The sequence below is a fragment of the Panthera pardus genome, unplaced genomic scaffold (assembly GCF_024362965.1).
Source record: "Panthera pardus isolate Hobbes unplaced genomic scaffold, ASM2436296v1 HiC_scaffold_8, whole genome shotgun sequence".
Lineage (NCBI taxonomy): Eukaryota > Metazoa > Chordata > Mammalia > Carnivora > Felidae > Panthera > Panthera pardus.
This window is the reverse complement of record NW_026527013.1, coordinates 99,693,575-99,716,425: the sequence shown is the minus strand read 5'-3', so window position 1 is coordinate 99,716,425 and position 22,851 is coordinate 99,693,575. Positions and strand designations below refer to the sequence as shown.

Genomic DNA, 22,851 nt, shown 5'->3' with positions numbered 1-22,851 from the left:
TTCACAGTCTAATGTATTTTTTAAAGAAGTGAGTGGGGGTGAAGGGCTATAAACAGTTCCTAAGCTATGATTTTTTTAAGTTTTTTTTTTTTTTTTTTTTTTTTTTTTGCTTGCAAAGGTGAGAAGACAGAAATCTGCCACTGGAAGCTTATTGTCATCCAAGGACTGTTTTGGCCACTTGCCATTTGCAAGGTGGGATATTAGGGGTAGGCGAAGAGGCAGAATATGGACTCAGCTTTCATCTATAAACAGGGGTCACTAAACAAGGAACATTTCATTTTTGCCCTTAAATTCATAGGCGCTAGGAAGTCTGCTTGCCACTGGAGGGTGGCTCTGGTTGGGCAGCTCCTAGGGCTGTGAGGTGGTAGGAGGAGGGAAAATCATCATATACTGTTATAGAGGCTGGAAGAGAGGCTCAGGAAATTCTCTGCACTCCTGGTGAGAAAACTGAGGTCTTGGAGATATAAGGGTCCTGACCAGGACATCCCCACCAAGAACCAGAACTAGACTCCAGAAGTTTCAACCAAGGAGGGCTCACCCTCCTGGAAGCCAGCTAGAACCCTGGGTTCTCTTTCACTCTGGACCAGCAGAGTACCCCAGCCTCTCTCCATACTCTTTTGCTCTATGTTTCATACTCCCTCTCTTGAGTCCTTCCGTGTTTTAAGGAGACTGACCTTGCTCTTTTACAACCATGTCTGGGAGCAAGAATAGTCCTTTATCAAAAATACTGGACTTACTGGAATGCAGAAAGAAACATATCAGTGACATATAGCAATAGAAGCAGCTGGACTAGTTTATACGGGGGGAGGGGGTAATTAATAAAAGTTAATGATAGGATTAAAGCCGATAGCCAGCCTAGCCAAATAGAGGAGACAGCTTCCCAGCCGGCTTTATTTAATTAGCAGCAATTAATACGGTTTCTGCTAATATCCTTTAGGCCTCTCAGTGACTTGTTCACAGTGAAAGAGAATGGAGATGGAGCTCAGGAACACTTACAAGCACCCAGGGCATTTTGCTCTGACAACAAGAGAGATTGCAAATTCATTTAAGCAAATGTTCATAAACAAGTGACAGGCACACTCTGAGGCAGCATTAGTGGAAACAATGGTGAAACTGACAAATATTCTTTGCTTAGGAGAAGAGCACTTTTCTTTTTTAAGCAAGGAAATGCTTTAGCAGAGAGGGGGGAAAGACAGGAGGTTTAGAAAGAAAGAATGAACGAGAAAGAAAGAAAGAAAGAAAGAAAGAAAGAAAGAAAGAAAGAAAGAAAGAAAAAGAAAGAAAGATAATTTCAGACTCCAGCAGAAGCACATACAGCAACCCTTGCAAACACATCAGCCCTACACATATTGAAGATTTGTACACGTAATGCTTCAGACCACTGATTTGCTATTTTCTTAATTCCCGCTCTTCTTTTTCCATATGAATCAAACAGTCTTTTGTCCTTCAGGGTTTGATTTGATCGCTACTGTTCACATTTCACTTTTGTATTTTCCTCTTCCTATACCATTACTCATTGAGTGCCCTGTGAAATTACAATCGTACATTTTCAACTCAGCAACCCATTTGCAGTGCAAAAATAGGGTCTAAATAATGGCTGAATTAGCCCTACTGGACAGTTTCAGATGTAACACTCTGTAATAATTATATTGCAGGCTGGATTAGGATGCTATTATCATAATCTGGACGTTTACAATTATCTGTAATTTGCAAAGATGCGCCAGGTCTTGATTACAGCAGTTTTTTTTTTTTTTTTTTTTTTTTGTATCACGCTAACCATCACTAAACAGTGACAGTAATAACAGCTAATTTTGCTGGCAATATAAGAGGTGCTGGGGTGTGCAAACAATTTCACACCTGGATGTGCTCACTCAACCAAGAATATAGAGAAAGAGCTTCTGCCCTGAGACTCAGACAAATATTCTCCTCTGCTTCTGTTCAGTATAGATTTCTAGACCCCGATCATTGCTTAAGAGATATTCACTGGTGGTAAGTTTTTATTTCTTCCATACTTCAAGGCACAGTTCATATTTCTATTCTCACACTTTCCAAGCTATATGTATTGCTGTTGTGATTTATTTTAGACTGCAACTTTGCTTTATTAGATTTTTCAATTCTGATCTTTTTTCCCCCTTTAACAGTAAAAGTGTTGTCGTTCTGGTGAGTAAAAGGATTCGGGTGAGAATGGGATCCTTAAGAACTCTTGTGCCTTTTTGTCTTTCTGTGCTGTTGATGTATTTGGTGCAGCTTGTGACTGGAGACTGAGAAAGAGACCAGGTTTCTATAAGGTGTGGAGGGAGCCGACTGGAGATTCCGAGCTAAGATCTATTTGAAAATTGTTATTCAAAGCTAGTCATACGCGAATTTAAGGTCTTTACATTTGACGATGATTTTCAGTTTTGGAGCGTCGGGAGAGCAAAGGGAGCTCGCCACAATGCTCCTTTGGTATCACAAATATGCAGACATTAGCAACGGCAGGTGTAGTCTGAATCTCTAGACTGTATAGCCCCCTCGACATTTTCCTCCACTTGGGAGAAAGTTTCCGGAATAACTGGCCTCTGAAACCCCTCAGGGCTGCTTTGCAAGGCCTTTGCCTCAAGCTGATGGGGGAAGGGGGGGAGGAGAGGGGGAGGGGCGGGATGCGGTTCTTACAGCTATTGCCTGCGGGTCCCAAACGCTGCGACCTTGGGGTTGGAGGGGCACGATTGGCTGAGACGCAGAACCGAGCTGTGGAGCTAAGGAACCAGTCCGATTTAGGAACGCACCAAGGAAGACTCTAACCAGAAGCGGTGCTGTTCTATCTATAGATGACGCTGTTTCCTGACCCAGTAGAGATTTGGAAGCAGCTACAGATGTTAAGTGCAGGAGCCTGAGACGTCTTCGGCTCCCTCACCCCTGTACAGAAAGGCCTTTCTCCGGCGGCGGGGACCTTTAGGCTAAATTGTGTCAAAAGATAATGAGATGCTTATTGGCGCCGGGGAGACATTTCCCCCTTCACCCGCACCCCCGCAGCTATTGTTCTCTCGTTCTTTTTTTACCTGGAAAATATGGTCAGAACGAGGCTCTAGAACACCAACTCCGCGGAAGTTTGAGCGTGGGGAGGCGTAGTAGGCATCGCGACGGGGCGATGCCTTTTACCCACCACGCCCCTCCCACCAATTTCTCTCTCTCTCTCTCTCTCTCTCTCTCTCTCTCTCTGTCTCTCTCTCTCTCATCGGTTTACTATGGGGTCAACACTTACTAAGAGCGAAAATATTAACCCTTCATGTTCAAAGGACCCAGAGGAAGCCCAATTCCAAGGACAGTTCTTGGGAGGACCTCTTTGCAGAATTTCTTGTATAATTAAACTCATGTTAAGAGATAGAGAGGTCGTTACAGGCGCATCATGACAACACCTTCAACGTGTTAAAATGCATTTGCTAGGTTTCAGAATTCCATGCACTCACAGTGGTTTGGCATGCGTCTGGTAGATTTTTTTTTAAGAAAAATTAGTGTTGGTTTCGATGTAGGGTAGCTTTTTCTCTAACGTAATTTGAATAATTCAGCAAAGCCCCACTACCAGCTGTACTTCTGCAGCCTCTTCCATTCTTTTCAGCATTATAATTTTGGTTAATTTTCAATTTTAGGTCCTACGTCTCTGCAATTTGTGTATGAATAACAGAATAATTTCCCTCTTTTGTTTCGCCTTTCCTGTTCCTGAATCTAAATAAAGATGGCTTTTTAGTATTAAAAGTGGAAGAAAATTACAGGTAATTATCTTTGACGGTAAAAACGCTGTAATCAGCGGGCTACATGAAAAATTACTCTAATTATGGCTGCATTTAAGAGAATGGAAAAAAACCTTCTTGTGGATAAAAACCTTAAATTGTCCCCAATGTCTGCTTCAAATTGGATGGCACTGCAGCTGGAGGCTTTGTTCAGAATTGATCCTGGGGAGCTACGAACCCAAAGTTTCACAGTAGGAAGGGGGAAAAAAGAAAAGAAAACATTTTTCCTAATGTAACAATGCGAATGCTAGAAAATGACAAGACTGATCGGTTTTAAACCATTCTGAGACTGACTGAGCGTGGAAGTTGCTCAACAAAAAAAGGAACGGGTATATTGGTAAGTAGTCTTTGCTTTGTGTCTAATTATAGTGACTGTCCTTTTGCACGACTGTATGTCGCTGTCATTATATGGAGCACTCTGAGTATCTCTATTGACTTCTGATAAATGGCTCAGTGGTTTCAAGGTTCATAATTTGAAGGATGCCCAGGTCTGTAGCCATTAATTCTCGCAGTATGGGGCTTCCTGCTTGTATGACGAAAGGGCTTTTCATTTTCATTATTTCTGTGCTTTCCACAAGATCGGAAGGATGTATTTCATCCAGGATCATGCATTTTCCTACCTAGCTAGCTTGCAAAGGGTGTAAACATGAAGTAGTTATAATTGTGCATTTACTTTGTTTTTTTCTTGTATTCTTTCCTCTTGTTTTAAAAAAAAAAAATTGCTTCCAAACAAAGACAAATACAGCTGTATTATTTTGACTGAGGAAAGGAAAAGGAGAACACTCAGTTTCAGCACTAGAAACTATTGGATGTCTAGAAGTTAACCTGGGGATAGATCATTCTAATGTTTTAAAAAATAGATAAATGTGTAGAAAATGTAATAAAAATATAATATATAAAGAAAGCTGAGAAAACATCCATGTTTAATGTTAAAGTACTTAAGACAAAGGCTGGTGCTGCAAACTGACATCTTTGCAGGCACTTGATGTTTATATATAGGGCTTCCCATATTAGGAAATAGGAGTTCTTTTAAGAGTGATAGAAAATATACTGGGAGGGACGGAGGAGGGGGTGGTGAGATGGAGACACACAGAGAAATATACAGGACACTCCCAGCGTTTTGTGGCTTTTACTCCATATATGAAAGAAGACAAAACCATACAAAGTATATGTACAACTAAAATTCAACAATATATACAGAAATGTTTCTCAATATAAACGTCCCTATTAGCTTAGTGAATGCCACCAATTCACCTAGTAAAGGTATCAAAGCAATAGAATGGTGATTTTGGTTGTTTCCTCTGTCTTTCCTGATTCCAGTTCAGGGTTTGGGGGTGGGGTGGGGAAAGAGTGGTTTTGTTTTGTTGTTTTTTTAAAAAAAACATCATCGTTCTTGCTCATTGCATTTTGTTAAAACATGCAGCGTTCTCTTTGTGGCAATGTTCTAATCTTACAGCCGATTTTTCCTTTTTCTTTAAAGAAGGGCTGTTAGGTAAAGGTTTTTTCTTTTTCTTTTCTTTCTCTTTTCTTTTTCTTGTTTTGTTTTGTTTTATCAGTCTGGGATTGGTAAATAAAAATGCAGGAGCCCGAAATGCTTCTTTTTCATCATGTAATGTCTTAAGCTCATTAAACAAGTAAAAACGCTGCCATGTTTGCGCAGATTCTTCTGGTGGGGGAAAATGTCTGTTAAAAAAAAAGTCGTTTTGATGGATATTCCCAAAGAGAAGAGGAGGCTCAGAGCCTGGATCCCAAAGGGTAAGGGAAAATGTCCTTGCAGTGAGGAGTTTCAGGAGCACTGGCATAGAAACCAGTTTCTCTCTCTCTCACTCACTCTCTCTCTCTTTCTAAGATGCAAAATCAGTTACTGAGGCTGCTCAAGGGAAAAAGCAGATGAGAAAAAGAAAGGGAAAAAGAAAAGGAGGGAAGGAAAGGAAGGGAAGGAGGAGAGAGGGAGAGAGGGAGAGAGCGAGAGGGCGAGCAAGCGCCCAGACTGTCTTGCCACACAGAAGAGTTCTCCAGAGCCTGCTCCTTCGGCTGGGTTTGGCAGATGCAAGCAGGTCCTGGATCCTCCTTGCCTTGTTCAGACGTTTCCCTAGGGTATCAATTTCCCTCAGACAACTCACATCATCTGTGGTCTCTGCATCGTGTCCTGGTGTGGAGAGGAGTACCAATGCGAATAGCCGGGCATGTAGCTGTTGGGGGGCATACTGACGCCCTTGGCTGAGGCAGAAACGTCCCACACTGGAGGCAGCGCCGGCGAGCGCGGTGACAGGGCCGCTGAGCCCGGGAGGGGGTCGCTCTCGTGCGGGTTACTGCCCTGCTTCAGCAATTTCTTAAACTTAGAGCGTTTGTTCTGAAACCATATCTTCACCTGGAACGAAAGGCAGCAGCGATCATTAGGCTCAGCGAAACACCGAACCAGTGCCTCTATTCCAGGCTTTGGAAGCAATACCCCCATCCCCAAAAAACAGAACAAACGAAACTGCAAACGCCAGGTCTCCGCCTTCCTCCACCTCTTTCTAGCCTCCTCTCTCTCACCCCGCCCCTGTCTACCAGGTATCTTGTCTGGATACCTAACGTTGTTGTGCTAAGCTCTTCAGTGGGATGCAAGTCTAGGTTTAAAACAGCGGCATAAATAAGAATAAAATAAGAATGAAGGCGAATGAGATAGTCAGGTTCAAAGTCTAAAGAAGGATTTTTAAAACAGAGAACTTTTCAGATTAAAGCCACACTTCCTCTGATAGTCTGTTTCGTATTTACTAATGCCCAAACCTGACATTTCTATGCATGTACAGTGAGCAAATGACTGTGAACTGAGAAAAACCTGTACATTTATAACCAAATGCCTTGAATATACCTATGCATATATTGCATGTGCATGAAGCATCTTTCTCCTGAAGTAAATATATCCTCATAATCCTGTAGGGAATAGGGATGGTACCTCCTTGGTTCCCTACTTTGTATGTTGTTTAGTCAAATTGTGGTCAACAATCATCACATGGTTGTTAGTGCGGTCACTAAAAGTCAAAGGACTCCTGAAAGTTAAATGTGAATCAGAAATCTGGGATGGAAGCATATCTAAGCTACTTGGTTTGAAGAAGGAAATTCTATGGTGCCACTTCTTTCACCTTGAAAATTCCTTAGCCATAGGAATCTGCTTTACCAAGAGTAATACAGGTTACTGAGTTGCAGGAACCCCCAAAATTTTTGGTGGCAATATGGCAAGAGAAAGCAGGCCGAATTGAAAAGAAGAGCTTTGGGGACATCTGTTCTAAGGCAGCACACAATCACTCACCAGCTAGAGTCTCCTATACCCTGGAGTCCCCTTGCTGAAGATCACCCACCTCACATGAGGCCTACCACCCCATGCAGCTAAGTTAATTGACAAGGACAAAAACCACAGGTGATTGCAGCCTGGCTTTATGACCAGGGTCCTAATATACCTACTTAAGCCCCTTCCTGTGAAGTCTAAAATGCCCCATATGTCTTTCAAATTAGTAGGACAGGAGAACTTCAGCAACTGTACTTAACTGAGGCTTCACCTGCTGTAATTTGGTGAGCATTCCTCTTTGATCTTCAACTCTGCCATTGCTCGCAAGTCCTGTACTCCAGGAAGGCACCTCACCAGCCTGCACCAGTCAGTCACCCAGTATGATTTAACCATTGAGCTTAAGGGCAATCTTCAGAAAAACCCACCTCACCTATCCTAGGATGGATAGTTTGCACTTTGGTTCCTTTAGTAAATCCTGTTGGAGCCTATACATATCTGGTCCTCCCCCTCACCCCAATTTCATAACTATGCCAGTGAGTTGAAATCCTTATTAAGTCCCATGACCACACAAACAGATCCTTAAGAAACATAGCTCTCATTCTGCATCCTGGCCTGAACATCTTTTTCTCCTACATGTTTTTTCTCTTTCGTGTCGTTCTGCTCTGGAATAGGACTCGATTAATTTATGAGTTTGGTCACCAAAGGACACTAGGCTGGGGTGGGGTCGCCGAGGGTTGGGAGGATGTGCAAATCCAATCCAGCATTAAATACCAGGTCATTTATTCCAAACTGTTGTCCCGGAAAGTGTGTAATGGAGCAAAGGCATTTGTCATTAAGCTCTTTCCATCCTTAGTTGACTAGGCCAAGAATTCCTCCTGATGTGCTCCCTGCCCGATCTGTAAGCAGGATCAGCATTTCAGGGATACTTGGGCTTCTCGGGAATTACCTGTGTTTGTGTCAGTCCTAAGGAAGCTGCCAGTTCAGCTCTCTCGGGAAGGGCCAGGTACTGAGTTTGCTGAAAGCGGTGGTTTAAAGCCTGGAGCTGCAGGCTGGAATAAATGGTCCGAGGCTTCCGAATCTTTTTCCCTTTTCCATTGAACCTGATTTCCCCGTTTTCAATCACTGTGGTTTTTTGTTGATCTGCAAGCAAAAAATACAGAGGAGCAGTCACCCGTGAGGCCACTGCTGCAGCCTTCCTGAGCTTGGCCTGGACTGCGCCGGCTCTTCCCAAAGACCCAAAAGGATTTCTTCGAAGCGTCCCCACGCCACCCTGACCTCTCTGGGTTCACAGTGCCCGGGTACTTCCTGTGGGTGCGAAAGCTTCTGGCCGACCCTGACTCTGGCCCTAATAACGTGGGGGGGGGGGGGCTGGACCGCGGGAGCGCTCTCGACCCTGGGGCAAACAGCCTCGCTCTGCCGCAGCGGAGGCGGCGCCGACCGCTCTCTAGGGCGCGCGGCGCTGCGGGGCGGCTGCTCTCGCCACGAAGCGGGGGCCCTCGGCCTGGAGTTACAGTGCCTTAAGCTGGGCTTGAGCCACCCTGATGTTTATGCGGCCAGTTGACTTGATGTCACTAGCTCCGAGCCCGGTGCATCAAGACCCTCGTCGAGTCCGACATTATTCTGCTGAGAGGGACCGAATCGAATCCCCAAACAAAACACAACCAGCCGCTCTGACCAGCTCCCCAACGGGCTGAGCATCGCACGGCAACTTTGAACCCCTCGGGGGGCTGAGCACCGTCCGCCCGAGGCCCTCTGCTTCGCCTCTCGGAACAAAGGAGCAGCCAACGTTGTAGCGAAAACCCAGAGGGAGGGGGCCTGGGCAAGGGTGGGGGGTGGAGGACATCTAAAAGCCCGCGGGAAAGAGCCCAATTGTCACCAGTTTAACCAGAGCTAGAGGCAGCGTCAACTTCCCTTCGGGTCACCGAAGCTCACCGGGCGCCACCCGCAAAGTAGGCCACTGGCTGTCCAGATCGGGTTGGGGAGCAAAACACGCTCCCCAGTTCCGGCTCAGAAATGTCCCCAGTCTTGCCAAACGCCGGTCACAGACCGGAGGGGAGGAGGGAGGCAAAGGGCGCACAGACCCAGCGAGCTGGAGCGCGCAGTGCGGACCAACTCGTAGAGCGAAGCCAGCGCGGAGCCGGAGGTGCGGCTCGAGAGGCGCACCGGAGACCAGGGAGCCAGGCGGGCCGCGCCGCAAGGAAGCCGAGGGTCCGCGGCGGCGAGAAGGGGCCGGGCTGGGCGAGGCCGGCAGGCAGGCGCCAGGCGAGCGGGCGCGCACGAGGCCTGGCCGGGGGCGCGCCGGGCCGCCTGGGGGAGGGGGCCGGCGGAGGCCCGGGCGTTGAGGAAGTGAGCGGGGCGGGCGGGGGTGGGGGGCAGCCGGGAGGCGGGAGAAGAGAGCTGCCCCAGCGGCCTCTCACCTGTGTCGTCCCCTCGCGTCTGGGCGGCCGCGCTGCTGTTGTGGTAGGACTGGAGGTAAGGGCTGTGCTGCGAGTGGCTCATGTAGGGGTAGGCGGCGAGCGAGCGGTGGTTGTAGGAGTTGCCGCCGCCCGACGCGTAGGGCGAGCCGTGGTGGTGGTGCTGGTGGTGGTGGTGGTGCGAGCCGGCCGCCGCCGCCGCCGCCGCCGCCGAGTGCAGGCAGTGCAGAGGGTAGTGCGCGCCTGCCATGGCCGGGGAGCTCTGCTGCGAGTGCGGCTGTGGCGGCGGCGGCGGCGGCGGCTGCTGCTGTTGCTGCTGCTGCTGCTGCTGTTGCTGCTGCTGTTGTTGCCCGAACTCCATGAAGGCGGATTTGGACGAGTCCTGGCCTTCCAAGCCGTCAGCCATCGTAGTCATGGTCATCATCAAAACTTTGGGGCTGGAGAAAGCCTTCTCCCGGGTTTCCTCCACCCTCCCCCCACTTGGCTCGCGCCGCTCTCCCCTCTGCAGCCACCTTAGCTCTGGGGATTCTTGCAAAAAAATAAATAAATAAATAAAAAATTAAAAAAAAAAAAGAGGGGGTGGAGGTGGTTCTCCCTCTCCCTCGCTCTTCTCTAATATATATATTTTTTAATATAAAGAGATATAGTGAGCAGGGCCTTGTTAACTCAAAGGGAGGAGGAAGGGGGAGGGATGGGAGAGGAGAGGGGGGAGGGGGGAATCTGCTCTCCCCCCCTTCTTTCCCCCCTTGGATTTTTTGGGGGCTGGTGCAGTTTAAGGCAGAGATTTTAAGGTGGATTCTGCGAAAGTTGCGCGTCTGCTTTCAGACTTGATGCAGACGCCACGAGTCGAATGGTTTGTCTCCAAAGGGCAGCGCCTCCCCATTGGTCAGTCGCCCCCTGACGTCACAGGCGCACGGCTTCTACTGGTGTGTGCGCCGCTCGCCGAGTTCTTCGCCTACCTTCGGCAACTCCAATCCCAGCACGGAGCTGCAGCCGGGGGCCGCGCGGCTCCGCGCTCAGTGCTGCCGGGGAGGGAGGTGCCTCGGCCGGGCCGGCCGCTGACGCCTCCCGGCGCAGCTCGCGCCCCCAAACCCGGAGCCTCAGTTCCCCGTACCGCAGACCTGGAACAGCCTGGCTGGAAGCCGCTCCCTCTCAGTCCCCTCGCACCCCAGCAGGCTGCCTGTTCTCAGAAGCAGTGCCCTCTGCATTTAAAGCAAGGTCCCCTCCCTTGACCTCCTCTCCACACCCCCCTCCCCCAGTCCCACTATAGTCCCGGGGGAGCGCCCCGTCACCGTGTATTCTTCTAGACGTACTTTATTGAAACCACAGAGGAAAGAAGACCCCCACACCTGGGCACCACCCCTTGGTTTGGGGGGAGGGAGTGTAAAGAAAAAGAAAAATCAGACCCTGTTTTGGCGAGGTTCCTGCCGTTTCAGGCCGTAGTTCCTATGTATTGAACAAGAAAGGGGGAACTTCCCCCCCCCCCCCAGAACGCGCAGTCTGTTCTGAAAGCGAATCGTTGGAGGACTGACAGTAATGCATTTTTTCCTATTGAAAACAGAAGCTACTGTAATGCTTTCAAATATATGCAAATGATACATGCGGTTAGTGGTTTGGCAAATCTTGATTACAATATAAACTACCCAAGTAAAAGTGCCTTCGTCCTAAATTTGTCTCTCGATTACAATTCCAATTGATTTTATTTTATTGTCAACATTGTTAATGATAAAAATAGAGTCGTTTTACAGTTATTTTTACTTTCTGGAAGGAGGCAATTAGAGTTCTAATCAGGAATACACAAAAATCTCCCATGATTAACTGCAGTACTTTGTTCAAATTGCTGCTATAAAATTCAGAACAATTTGCCTGTAATGATTATGGACTGGGTTTATTTTGGGAGGTGGAATAAAAGTGGATATAGCATAAATTATCCTCTAATTATACACCAGTGTCGCCTCAATTATCCTCTTATCAAAATGGTTGTCTAACTGCCGCATTTAGTTTCAATTCTCTCCTTTTTTTCTATAAAAAGAACTTCATACCTTGTTATTATTAATCCATTTATTATTTGCAAGGGGATTTATATCCGCACATCCAGGTGGTAGAACCACTTCTCTTTCAAAGATGGACTGGGGAAAGACATTAAGTTCGGAGCAGCCCAGGGCTGTGGATCTAGCCTTTCTCCGTCTAGTCTCCAGACCTACTCAGATCCAGGCAGCTGAGGAGAGACAGCGGAGTCCCGGAGCGAGGCTCAGGCCCGGCCACCAGGTAGGAGAGCCGGACTGGGGACCAGGCGCTGAGGAGGGCAGGCCGGGCAGCGCCAGGAGTCGGGTCCCGGAACTGCGGGGAGGCGAAGGAAGTCTGCATTGTCAGTGGATCGGGACTGGGTGGGCAAGACATGCAGACCCCCATGGGCTCGGCGCCAGCGTTCAATCTGCGACTAGACCCAGCCAGCGAGCCTTTGACCACACGGAGAAGTGTACAATCTAACATCTCCAGCTCAACATGTGTAGGAACGAGTCTGGGTCTTTGGGAAGACGCCTGGGGACTTCTTTGCACCCTATTGGCTTGGACCCGTAAGGAACCCGAGAAATTGACAATTTAGCGGTACCGCTCGCCCGGGTAACTCCTGGAAAGGTGGCTGCAGCAGTAGCAGCTTGGACTGTATTGACATACTGTGCGCACCTCTGCAGCATCGGCTTATGCTAATTGATTTACCCAGCGCCCTGCCCGGGGTCTCCAGGAGTCGCCAGGCTAGTTTGCCTTTTTCTTTCCTTCCTTCCTCCATTTTATCACATAACCTGAAGCTCGCTGCCCGTGGGCTTTCTCCAGGGTTCTCAGGACAGCAGAATTTACTCTCCTCTCCCCTCCCTTCCCCAGCCCGCCGCGCTTAACTTCTTGAGGCTCGGGAGCCGGTTCAGTAACTCTGAATTCATTTTTAAGTGGATTGCCTTGTTCCCCTTCTTTTAACAAGAGGTGCACTTTAACACGCGAACCAGTAACCCGATCCACGCGTTTACAAATCGGCAGTGAATTAAAACAACAACAAAAAAACCTTCCAGGAAAATGAAAGGTGGGCCAGGGAAGGGGGAGATGTGTGTAGGGTGTGTATATGGGGGGAGCAAACGGGAGGTCAGAAAAAGAGCAGGTTCCCCCCACCTTCCCTGGCGGGCTCTCTGTGCACCCGGGCTTTGCGCCGGGCTTGTTTGTGATGTCCTCAAAGCCAGCAGGTAGACGTGGCAATTTTATTGCTTTATACCCTGCAGCTTGCTGTTAACACGGTGAAGGCGTTTCTCTCCCCACATTCCCCCCCCCCCCCCACACAACCCCGTGCATGTCTATGTTTCTCTTTATGCTCGCAGGTGCACCTATTTCCTCGCTGGCTTCCCCAACTCTGGCCGCACCCGGAACGGGTCGGGTCGTGGCGGGCCCCGAGAAGGTCCCCGCACTGCACACCAGATCCAGGGCTCAGCAGCCTCTATTCAAAGGGTTTTCCCCGCTTGTTAATTCCTGAGGAAGCTTGGAGAGCTAGAATTGTCCGGGTTGAAGCTGCAGGGCTCTCATCCCACCCCCATTAGAGGATAAAACCACAGCACTGTGTTCCAGAGGAGCAAGTGTGCAGTTACACCGAAGTAGCAGTTGTTGCCAGTGGCAAAGGTCCTGCTGAGAAGCACATTGAGCCCAGTCAGTCAAGGGCTGGAGAGCGGCGCGAGCGATGGGTCCCTCCGCCTGGGTTGAGGTCTCGGTGCGACTGTACTGGATTGAATGCTACACTGCTTGAGCTTCCGGCTTTGCGGGCACTCCGGGAACAGCTAGCCAGAGAGCTAGTCCGGCCCCACACAGTGCGCCAAGGTGGCGCGCAGCGAGTGGCCGCCACGTGTGGCCTCTGCCACCAGCAGCCTAGGCTGGAGGAGTTCGCTGCGCAGTGGCTGTCTGCCGAAGGGGCCGCTCCCTGCGGTCGCTTCTCTCCGACCGAACCCGGCATCTCGGCTGCCGAGTCCTTCGCGCGTCGTGGGCGGTGGTAATGCGCCTAGGCAAGTCAGCCCTCGTTTGTTCCAGCCAACGCGCACCTCCGGCCCTCCTGAGAGGCACGAACTCTTGGATTCTTCAGGGCCTCGCAGCAAAGGCGCACGTCTCAGGGCCTCCAGGCCCCAGCGCTCGGCAGGCCGCCCGCCGGGCGCTGGCTCCTACTTCTTTGTCTTGCCCGCCGGGGAACCCTGGCCAGTTCTTGGGGGTGGGACGAGGACGGCAGGCGAGTCCCGCTCAGTCTTTATCATTCAAAATAGAAGTGAAGCCGGCAGTCGGAGTAGGAGGCCAAAGGCTCTTTTAGATCCTGCAGTAGGCGAGGGTCATATTCACTAAGAAGTTACAGAAGGCAGACTTTGAGGCCTATATTGCTTTTTTTGCTTTTTAAGGTGTCGAGGTTTGGGGACTTATATCCCAGCTGTCAACGTTATTTAGAGAAAAAATAACGATTGTCAATATAAGACCGCGTGGGTCGAGCCCAAGGCCACGGGTGGGAGGAATGGGATCTTTGGGACAGAAAATCCCCTGTCGTTTTAACTGTAGAGGGATGCTAGCACACTCCCTTTGGGTGCTGACGAGGGTTTGCAGCCTCTGCACCCTGGAGAAGTGCATTCAACCCCGGGCAGGCCCTTGGTTGGGTCTGGTTGCTAAGTTGGGCTCAGTTATCACGTTAATTCTAAGGAAATTAGACCTCAACAAATAGCCTTTGAATTCAAAGAAATAACTCGGTATTGATTTACATAGCCATGCTAAGAACCTCCTTCTCAAGAGGAGACCTTGGTGGAAAAAATTCCTGCTAGTCTTTCCTTCATTCAATGTAAACTTCTGTTTGTGTACTTGTGTAGGGAAAGGGTACTTGATGTCCTGGAAACCCAGGCACTCTTTTCCCCTCCCCCAACACATACACCTGGGGAAGCTTGGGAGTGGAACAAGAGAGCTGCCTCTTTCCCTTTCTTAGCCCAAGTCAGTGATGGTATGTTCAGGGGCAGGCAAAAGTATCTGACTAGGCAAGGAAGCACTGAGACTGTGGCATTATTTCCTTTAGTTATAAAACATAATGCCCATATTAGCACCCTACCCTCCCAGGCCCACCCAAACCCTCCCAGGATCCCCAAAACTCCACACGCAGAAGGAGGCTCACTAAAGTCTGGAAACATCTCCCTCATCTCTCCAGTTCAGGGTCCCAAGAACAGGTAGCTAAGAAACTCCAACACGGATGTCACTGGCCTTACTGGGCCAGTGATGCCCACTGGGAGCTTCGCAGACTTTTTCTAGAGTGTCCAATTTGGAGAATATTAATTAAGCATATTCTAGACTAGAGGCCCCTGCTCCAGGGCAATCTTTTCAAACCTGGATTCCAGGGAAGTTATGAAAGCAAAGCCAGTCAGGTCCTCAAATTCAACACATTTTGCCTCTCTCTGTCCCATTCCCAGACTGTGAGAGCATCCAAAGCTTTCCTAACAGAGGGAGCCAATATGTTGGGCATACAGTGGATTCAAGGGGGGAAACAACACATGTTTCTACCATCCTTGTATACAGAAGTCTGTCTGTTCTCTTTTTCTTTTCTTCCTTCCTTTTTTTTTTTTTTTAAAGTTTATTTATTTTTGACAGAGAGAGACAGAGCATGAATGGGGGAGGGTCAGAGAGAGAAGGAGACACAGAATCCGAAACAGGCTCCAGGCTCTCAGCTGTCAGCACAGAGCCGGACACGGAGCTCGAACTCACAGACCACGAGATCATGACCTGAGCTGAAGTCGGATACTCAACCAACTGAGCCACCCAGGCGCCCGCCCCCTCCCTCCCTCCTTTTTCTTTTTCTTTTTCTTTTTCTTTTTCTTTCCTTTCCTTTTTTCTTTTCTCTTTTCTTTTCTTTCTTTTCTCCCCTTCCTTCCTTCCTCCTCTTTTATTAAGCATAGGACTCCACTCCCTAATACACTAAATATTCTTCTTTCTTTCAGTCCAGGAAAAAAATAACTCAATAATGTTTAGACACTTAGATTAAAACAAAATGAATAGCGATGTTGGTATTTTTAGCCTGTTGGGTAAACCAAGGCTGAGTCCCCCAGATTTGCCATGCTGGGAAATGTACCAAGGCAAAAGGGGAAGGGATAGGGTGTTTGAAGTCAGCTTTAATCAAGCCAGTCCTTGGAAACTAGGACCTCCTGACCATTGGAGGATAAATGCAGCCCTGGAGTGGCAGGGAACAGGCATCAGCAGGAAATGGCAGACTATTTTTAGGGTAATAAGGAGTTAATATAGCTGGTCAAGCCTCTTCCTAAATGCCTGGAAGCATCCTCTGTTTTAATTTCTTCATCCCTTCATCAGCAGTAACATAAAAAAGTCATAACAAATGCCTCAACATTAAGGGAGAGCCAGTCTTGGATAGCTCTTGAGGAAAACCTGGGATGGAAAACATCCTCTTGCTATCATGTGAACTCTTAGATGGTTCTCTTGTTACAACAGAAAAAGAAATCAAAACTGTTTCCCATTAGAGACAGAGAGAGTTGTACCTGACTACCTTTGTGATATAGATGTTCTGGTGATTTTCATATTCATGACTATTCCTAGGTACTTCTTATCTATGTTTATTTCATATGTTTATGAAATCATATGTTTATTTCATAACATCCAAATAAATGGAAAGGTAATTTATTAGGTTTTTAGTAAAACTTTCCTAAAGGGGCAACTGATTGGAAAACTCTTAAAAGAAGTGAGGGGTTTGTTTATTTGTTTGAACCCATTCTCTCATCTGTGCCCTTTCTCTTTTGTTCAGAGCAAAATCCTTTTTTACACAAATCTAGGAGGAAGAACACCCCCCTTCCATCCTACCCAGAGGGCGATGCAATAGTACTCTTCCATAGGTTTCATAATTTTGTGCAGAAACAAAAATGCTTTCCCCCACCCCCTCTGTCAAGTGAGGCCCCCTGCCTCATAGAACTCAAAGCCTTTGCTTCTTTAAATACTCACTGAGAGTTGTGTCCATTTGGATACATATTCAGGTTCATATTTGAGTTCAGCATTTTTCTTCCCATATGCTCTGTGGAGAGGGAGATGGAGAGAGTAGAAAAGCTGGGAACATACAAAGAGAGTTGAAAAATACAAGGGAGTGAACAAGAGAGAATGAGTGTGAATTTGCTTCATTTGGAGAGTACCTCCCCTCGTTTTCCTGTCCATCCAGTTCTCTGGAGACCACTGCCCCACAATGTTAGTTGCTCAGCAAATAAAACCAAGTCTGATAAAAGCAGTCCTCTTTGCTCTGGGGGTTGGGGGATGGCTGGACCCAAACACCTAGCAGCCAGTTAGTGTTCTCTCTTGGACCTTTCTCCCCATCCCATTCCCATCCCTAACCTGCTTTCCCCTCAAACCCTTAGGGCATCTTGTTGCTCTCTCTAACAGCTGCAAAGTCAAAGGAGGAGGAACCTTTAAAAATTACAAAAGAGGTCACCCTCCCCCGAGAAATGAAGCCTTTTAAGAATGAGCCTCTGGAAGCTCAAAGGTCTTGGGCCCGAGAGTTAAAAAGCGAGCATAGTGTTTCAGGATTTCAGTGCAGCAGTCCCAAACAGACAGGCAGGCGTCCAGGGCTCTCTTTGGGGCTGGGGTGAAAAAAAGGACGGGGGAGGGCAGGAGCTGGGAGGGCGGGCAGAAGCTGAGGGCGACAGGAACGCCCGCGCCCGCAGCTGGCTCCCACGCGCCGCTGTCTGCGGGGAACGTGAGGCTGGATAATGGAATTCAGGAGGCAGAGATCCTCCAAGAGCCAGCCACTGTCTTGTACAGATTTGTAGAGAAACCCTCACTGTAATTAAAACCGTACAGTCAGATTAATTCAATGTGTTGCTCGGCAGCGTTTTTAATAGTAAAAATCCGCTTTAAAATTGAATTAGGATCGAAGAAAATTTCTGCGAGACTCGCTGGATTTGCCAGCTTTCATTGAAGCCAGCCAGAGCTGGACTTCGGCGGTGGCTGCACAGTGTCGCCCCCTCCCCCTTCCGTGGTCCTAGACAGGGATGGGATGGGGGGAGGTGGGGGGTGGGGGCTTGATCAACACGGGGTGCCAGTTTGGGTGCGATTCTGGGAGGCCCGAGCCAGGCCCAGGAGGAACGCAGGGCCTGCGGTCACCCTTCTGATGCCCAGTTTTGAGATTATGCAGACTTTTGACACCCATGACGCCTTCTACCCGCCGTTTCGCGAAGTTCGAGGCTCAGGTAGGGTCCCGCGAAAGAAGAGAGTTCTGCTGTATCTTGAAGCAATTTCCCACTGTGTGTTCCCGCGCTGGCAGAGGTTGGAGCCCTCCCTGTTTGGATGCTGGAGTGACTGGAGAAAGTTGTGGTTCTTTCCACTCACCCCCACCCATCCCCCTTTCACTTCTTGAAAGTCTTCCAAAAATTAAGAGTAATATTTCAAGCGCGCTGTCAAAATGTCTCCCAAGCTTTGATTTGGCTGGCCGCCCCCCTTTTTCTCCCTTCCACCCCTCATCCTTGCGTCTCGGTGGTTGTGAGATAAACGTTATTGTCATTCTTAAGGTTTCCCCTTTAAGGTTAGACACTTTGGAGCTGAAAACTTGCTCCAAAGTTCCTGGAAGAGGTGGCGGCTGAGTGCGAACCTAGAGGCTCTCACTTGAGACCCGCTGGAGTGCGGGGGGGGGGGGGGGGGGGGTGGAGGTGGGGAGGGGGTGAGCGGTTAAGGGAGCTTGACCCGGCACTTTCCCGGAGAAAAACTGTGTTTTCAGGGGAGCAGAAATGGTCCCAGCTTCCTCCTCCCCCCACGGACTTTTCAGCGTGTGTGTGCTGAAACACCCCACACCCACACACCCTGGGACGAAAACTCCCTAACGAGTTAGTCCCATCATCAGGCCTGAGAAAACAAAAACCGCTGTGGGTCCCTGCTCCTCCGGCAACATGTGCAGACGCTTTAATTGCCACAAATTGTCACTCTGTCCCCTTTTCATTTTCTCGCTCCTTCGTTTATTTTTAGTACACTTCAAATGCCTACACACATCCCTAGTAAGGAGAGCGCGGAGCAATTATTGCCTCTGCCTTCAGGGCCTGCTTTGCCAATCACTGAATGGGGATGGAGTAAACAGGGCGAAAAGCGAGGCGCGTTATTGGTCTTGCTTATTTCAGGTGGAGGGCGGTAAATAACTCTCCCTACTGCGCCACCCCCTTCTCGTTTCTTGGGTCCCAATTATCTAGAAGAAAGGAGATGCGCTTCCCTCCCTCCTCCTCCCCATCACATCCCACCCCATGTGAGCCGAGTTTTACTAGAATCCAGCAAACCCCGCCAGAATTGGCGGGTTCCTCGGAGAGTAGTTAGTAAAAGAGAATTCCACCGGGACCCAGCTCTTAATTCGGTATTGAATAGAAAGACGCGGCGTGTGCAGGCACCTTCCCTGCCCCCATGCTGGGAAATAGGGCCCTTTTTCTCTGAGGGCTACCCCGGTGATAGATGCCCCCAGGTAGGTGATAGAGAACCCGATAAGGGATCCTTCCCCGTCTAGAGAAGCTTTGAGGTTGGTTTGGAGGAGTTCTGGACAGTCTGTGAGAAGCTGTCCGATCAACATTGCTGTTGTTCTAAATATTAGCCAGGAATTCTTAAAGGAGAACTTTAAATTTCGAGACTGAAGTGTGGTCTTGAATGGTGTAGAGGTCGTCCTGTACCCAGCTCCTCTTCTCTGTTTTTCCTGGGATAGGCACAGCGGTGCCGGGTGGGGAGGGAGGCAGGTGTCTGTAGCAGCAGCCGAACGGGGTATCTGGCGTCCTACAGATGGATCCAAAACAAATCAGTGCGGGATTAACTTGTCTGTCTGCTGAATTGTCTGCAACTGCAAACACTGCGCCGGCCGCGCCTGCCCGGGCGGGTTCGGGTTACTCCGCGCGTCCTGGGCGCGCTGTCGCTACCATGTGCCGGCCTGGGCTGGCGGGCCGACCCGGGACCCGTCGGGCGCCCGGCCGGCTTGGCAGGACGTTTTAAAAGAACGCGGCGAGTATGAACTACTCCATTCTCACACACACCCCCTTCCTATTTCTTTTTTATGAAAACATTTACAAGAAATCTAATTTCAGATTGTGGAAGTAAATTTCATGCTAGGATATACTTTACAAAACATATAATCTTTCGGGCCGAAGACGTTTAATTAAAACCATACTCTGACAAGTTGAGTTTCAAAGCGAATTCACACCAGCGCAGAAGGCTAATTCATATTCAAGATGCAGCCTGTAGTCCGTGTTGTTTGAAAACGACAGCCAGGGCAATGCGTGCTCTATCTGCTCGCTATCTGCCCAAGGGCCGAAGGACTCCCAAAGGGTCCTGCGCTTCATCCAGAGCCCCCCAGGCTAAGCTGCTCTCCTGCGGACTGGCTAGGCTTAGCTGCCTGGTCTTGAGGAGATAGAGGAAAGCTCCTCGAGCACCTTTAGTGTCCTCAGAATAACTCCCACGGGATGGTAGGGGGGCCGGAGGGGGGGGGGGGAGGTTGTGAGGTGGGAGTGGTCCCAGACACCGGAGACTAATCCAGAGAGTAGGCAGGGGGCAGACCTGCAGTCTAGGCGCCTCAAGAAGAAGTAGTCCGGGTGGGAGAGAGTGCCAAGCCCCCTCGCCTCCTTATTGTTCCCTGATTGACCTGCTAGAGAAAAGGGAATCCCCTATCCTCCACCCCAAATCTTCATTCCTGAAGACCCAAAACGTGAAGGGGAAGTTTGTCCTGCTCCAGCTGATTTGTGGGCACCATCCTGAGTCCTCTAGGAGGAGGCAGCATTGGTTCCAGAAGCCTTCACAGTGTCAGTTGCATTCTTATAATCTTCCTCCCTCCCCTCCATTTTGCTGTTTCCCTTTAAATTGACCAGTCTCAACTCAAATAAGAGCAGTACAACCCCACATGGGAAGGATCTGCTCCCAGCTCAGCTGGTTTACTAAGAAGCCCTGATAGCACAAGGTGCTAATGGCCAGTCATGCCTGTTGGGATGGGCAGGAGCTAGTAGGTATCCTAAGGTCCACACTGATGGGAGACAAAGTGACTGCAAGATAGTTTGGGTTGGAGCTGAGGTTGCCTGTAAACTGCAATTCCAGACACTGAAGCTGTGGCCTCAGCTGGGTTCCAGGTCACTGTCCTCAGTCTACACCTCACTGTTCCCTTCCTCACTTCCAGCCTGCTGGTCTTTCCTTCTCTTAGAGGTGACAGTGAGTTGTCATTAAAGTTAGACCCCTGACTGCTCTGAAACCTGCCTCAAGAAAGAAGCTGGGATATGAATGAGACGTATGTTGGTTCAATTTTACTCCACATGGTCAAAAAGGTAAACTTCATATGGCAGCCACTCCCAACACAGGGAAGGAGGATTTTGCCTCAACTGGGGACAGTGAAATTATTGATTGGCTGATGGACTTTCTTTTAAGTCTGTATTTCCTTTCAAATACACCCTTATTTTCTATAAAGCACAAAGACAAGTCAGTTATAAGAAAAATCCTAAAGTCTAATGGTCAAGAAGGATTTAAAACAACGTGGCCATCTCATCTTGAAACCTCTTGATTTTATTGGGCCAATTTAAGAGAAAGCTTAATTTTTGCAAAGGCAATTCCAAACACAATCACGATAAAGTTTTCTCTCTCTCTCTCTCTCTCTCTCTCTACAGAGACTACCAAGTGAGTATCTCCTTAGAAAACAGACATGGATGTTGGCAGCTAAATGCTTAACAGTATGTCATTTTAATACTTATTGGTCAAATAATATTGATCTTAGATTAACCAGTAAGACCTTGAAGTCCACTCTTTAGTGCCTTGCATTTTGGACGTTGGGGTGCGACTCTCGTTCATATGCTCCAAAAAAAAAAAAAAAAAAGTTATAATTGTAGGCCTGGAGGGTGAGAAAGAAAGACCTTAGAGACAAACAGAGGCACTGCTGGAATGGTTTTAACATTGTTTGAGCTGAGCACTAAAAAGTGTGTACCTGACCAAATGCATTTGAAGCCTAATCCTATGTTGGAGACTTGTGAATTACACAAAAGGGGAGAGGAACTGCACATAATAATCCCCACCTGTTTTATTTCAGTGATATGAACAAGCAGTTTTCCTGTCACAGACAGGAGCGCTCTCAGGACTGTTGGAGGCCCATTTGTGGGCAGTAATTCTGGCATGGATATATGGTGGGAAGAGTACAGGGTGGTTGGTAACTGTCAGGGTGCTGCAGAGGGCAGGCAGCAGTGTTAGTGTGCAGAAGGGGCAGGATAGGTAATATTTCCCATCTGGCCCACCCCTTCTGCAGCCCCAGAGAATCAACCTCATAGTTTCCAGCTTCAGAGCTTGGGTGGAGGTGAGAGAGGCCCAGACAGGCAGGAGATTTATGTCATTTCTTTACCTTTCTAGTTCCCTCTGCCCTTCTTTAATTAGCCCCATTTCACAGATGTGGGAGGTAACACATGGACCTCAGTACATAGACCACTTTGGTGTCTGGGAAAGGGAGAAGGATGAAATGCAGGTGTTCTAGCTTCCCATCTCCCAGGCAACCCTGGGGGCTGGTGATGCGAATGGAGAAAGCTTTGGGTTTAGGGTTGGTTTCCCAAGACAGGCTCGCTTGTACACGGTAATGTTTCTGCTTCTGAGGCTCATTTGGTCAATGAGGTAGGTGGGATTTTCATGTGACAGACAAGGCTCGAGAGATTCAACTTCGGGCAAGTCTGAGGGTTCTGAAGGCAGCAGTCCCAGGATTTCTTGATTTCCCGCCAGTGTTCTTTGAACAGACTCCTTTCTCCAGTCTAATAACTTTCTCTTAAATTCTGAATACTTTAACCCTTGCTTGTAGTAAATGTATTTGTAGTCCTAAAATGTGTCTATTTCCCACAGAAATCTAGCGTGCGAAGGCGAGAATCGATACTAAAGTACTCTTTTTTATTTTTAAAATGGGTTTTAAAGGCCTATTGTGGGGGGAACCGAGTTGTCAATGTGACCCGGAGGCGCAGTGGAGATCGGGATTCTATTGGTTGCCACAGCGGGCCCGGGCACAGCCACAGCTGACTCACGTGTGAGCCTTATCATGCAAATCCGAAGGCTGGGCATGCGCACTGCATCTCGGGTGTGGGGGCGGGGGTACTCGCCTCCGTCTCTTAGTTGGGACCAAGACTTCCAGATGCGCAATAATTAGGTTTCCTCATTAAACAAAGGTCTCCCCATCATTCCCCTCCTCCCACCGTTCTCAGCCGCCGGAGCTCCTTACAAACCAAGCTGATTACCCGTCCCCCCGCACGCCCCAATCTCTGATACCCAGACTTCGGTCCACGGCTTCTATTTGTTAGGGTCTCCCCGAATTTTGGGGTCCTTTACATACCTCTCCATTATTCCCTTTCTTTGGGCCAACTTTAAAGGATATTAAGATCTGATTCTCTCTTCATTT

General features: G+C 48.6%; 1 protein-coding gene and 1 long non-coding RNA gene across 3 annotated transcripts in view; one reads left to right on the top strand and one right to left on the bottom strand.

Moving 5' to 3' along the window:
• The first annotated feature begins 3,666 nt into the window (after positions 1 to 3,666).
• Positions 3,667 to 22,851, top strand: part of LOC109263725 (uncharacterized) — a 44,105-nt gene continuing 24,920 nt past the window's right edge. The window contains exon 1 of one of the 2 annotated variants that reach the window (XR_002078354.2): positions 3,667 to 4,104. This is a non-coding gene — a long non-coding RNA (uncharacterized LOC109263725). Of the gene's footprint in view, positions 4,105 to 11,340; positions 11,721 to 22,851 lie in introns of those variants that run through there. The other variant, XR_002078353.2, reaches the window with a different exon arrangement.
• Positions 4,883 to 10,164, bottom strand: DLX6 (distal-less homeobox 6). The gene is made up of 3 exons (XM_019443394.2): positions 9,456 to 10,164; positions 7,985 to 8,178; positions 4,883 to 6,138 (listed from the first exon to the last, which is right to left on the bottom strand). Exons 1-3 carry the CDS (start codon positions 9,874 to 9,876, stop codon positions 5,887 to 5,889), a joined length of 867 nt encoding a protein of 288 aa, XP_019298939.2. The 5' UTR covers positions 9,877 to 10,164; the 3' UTR covers positions 4,883 to 5,886.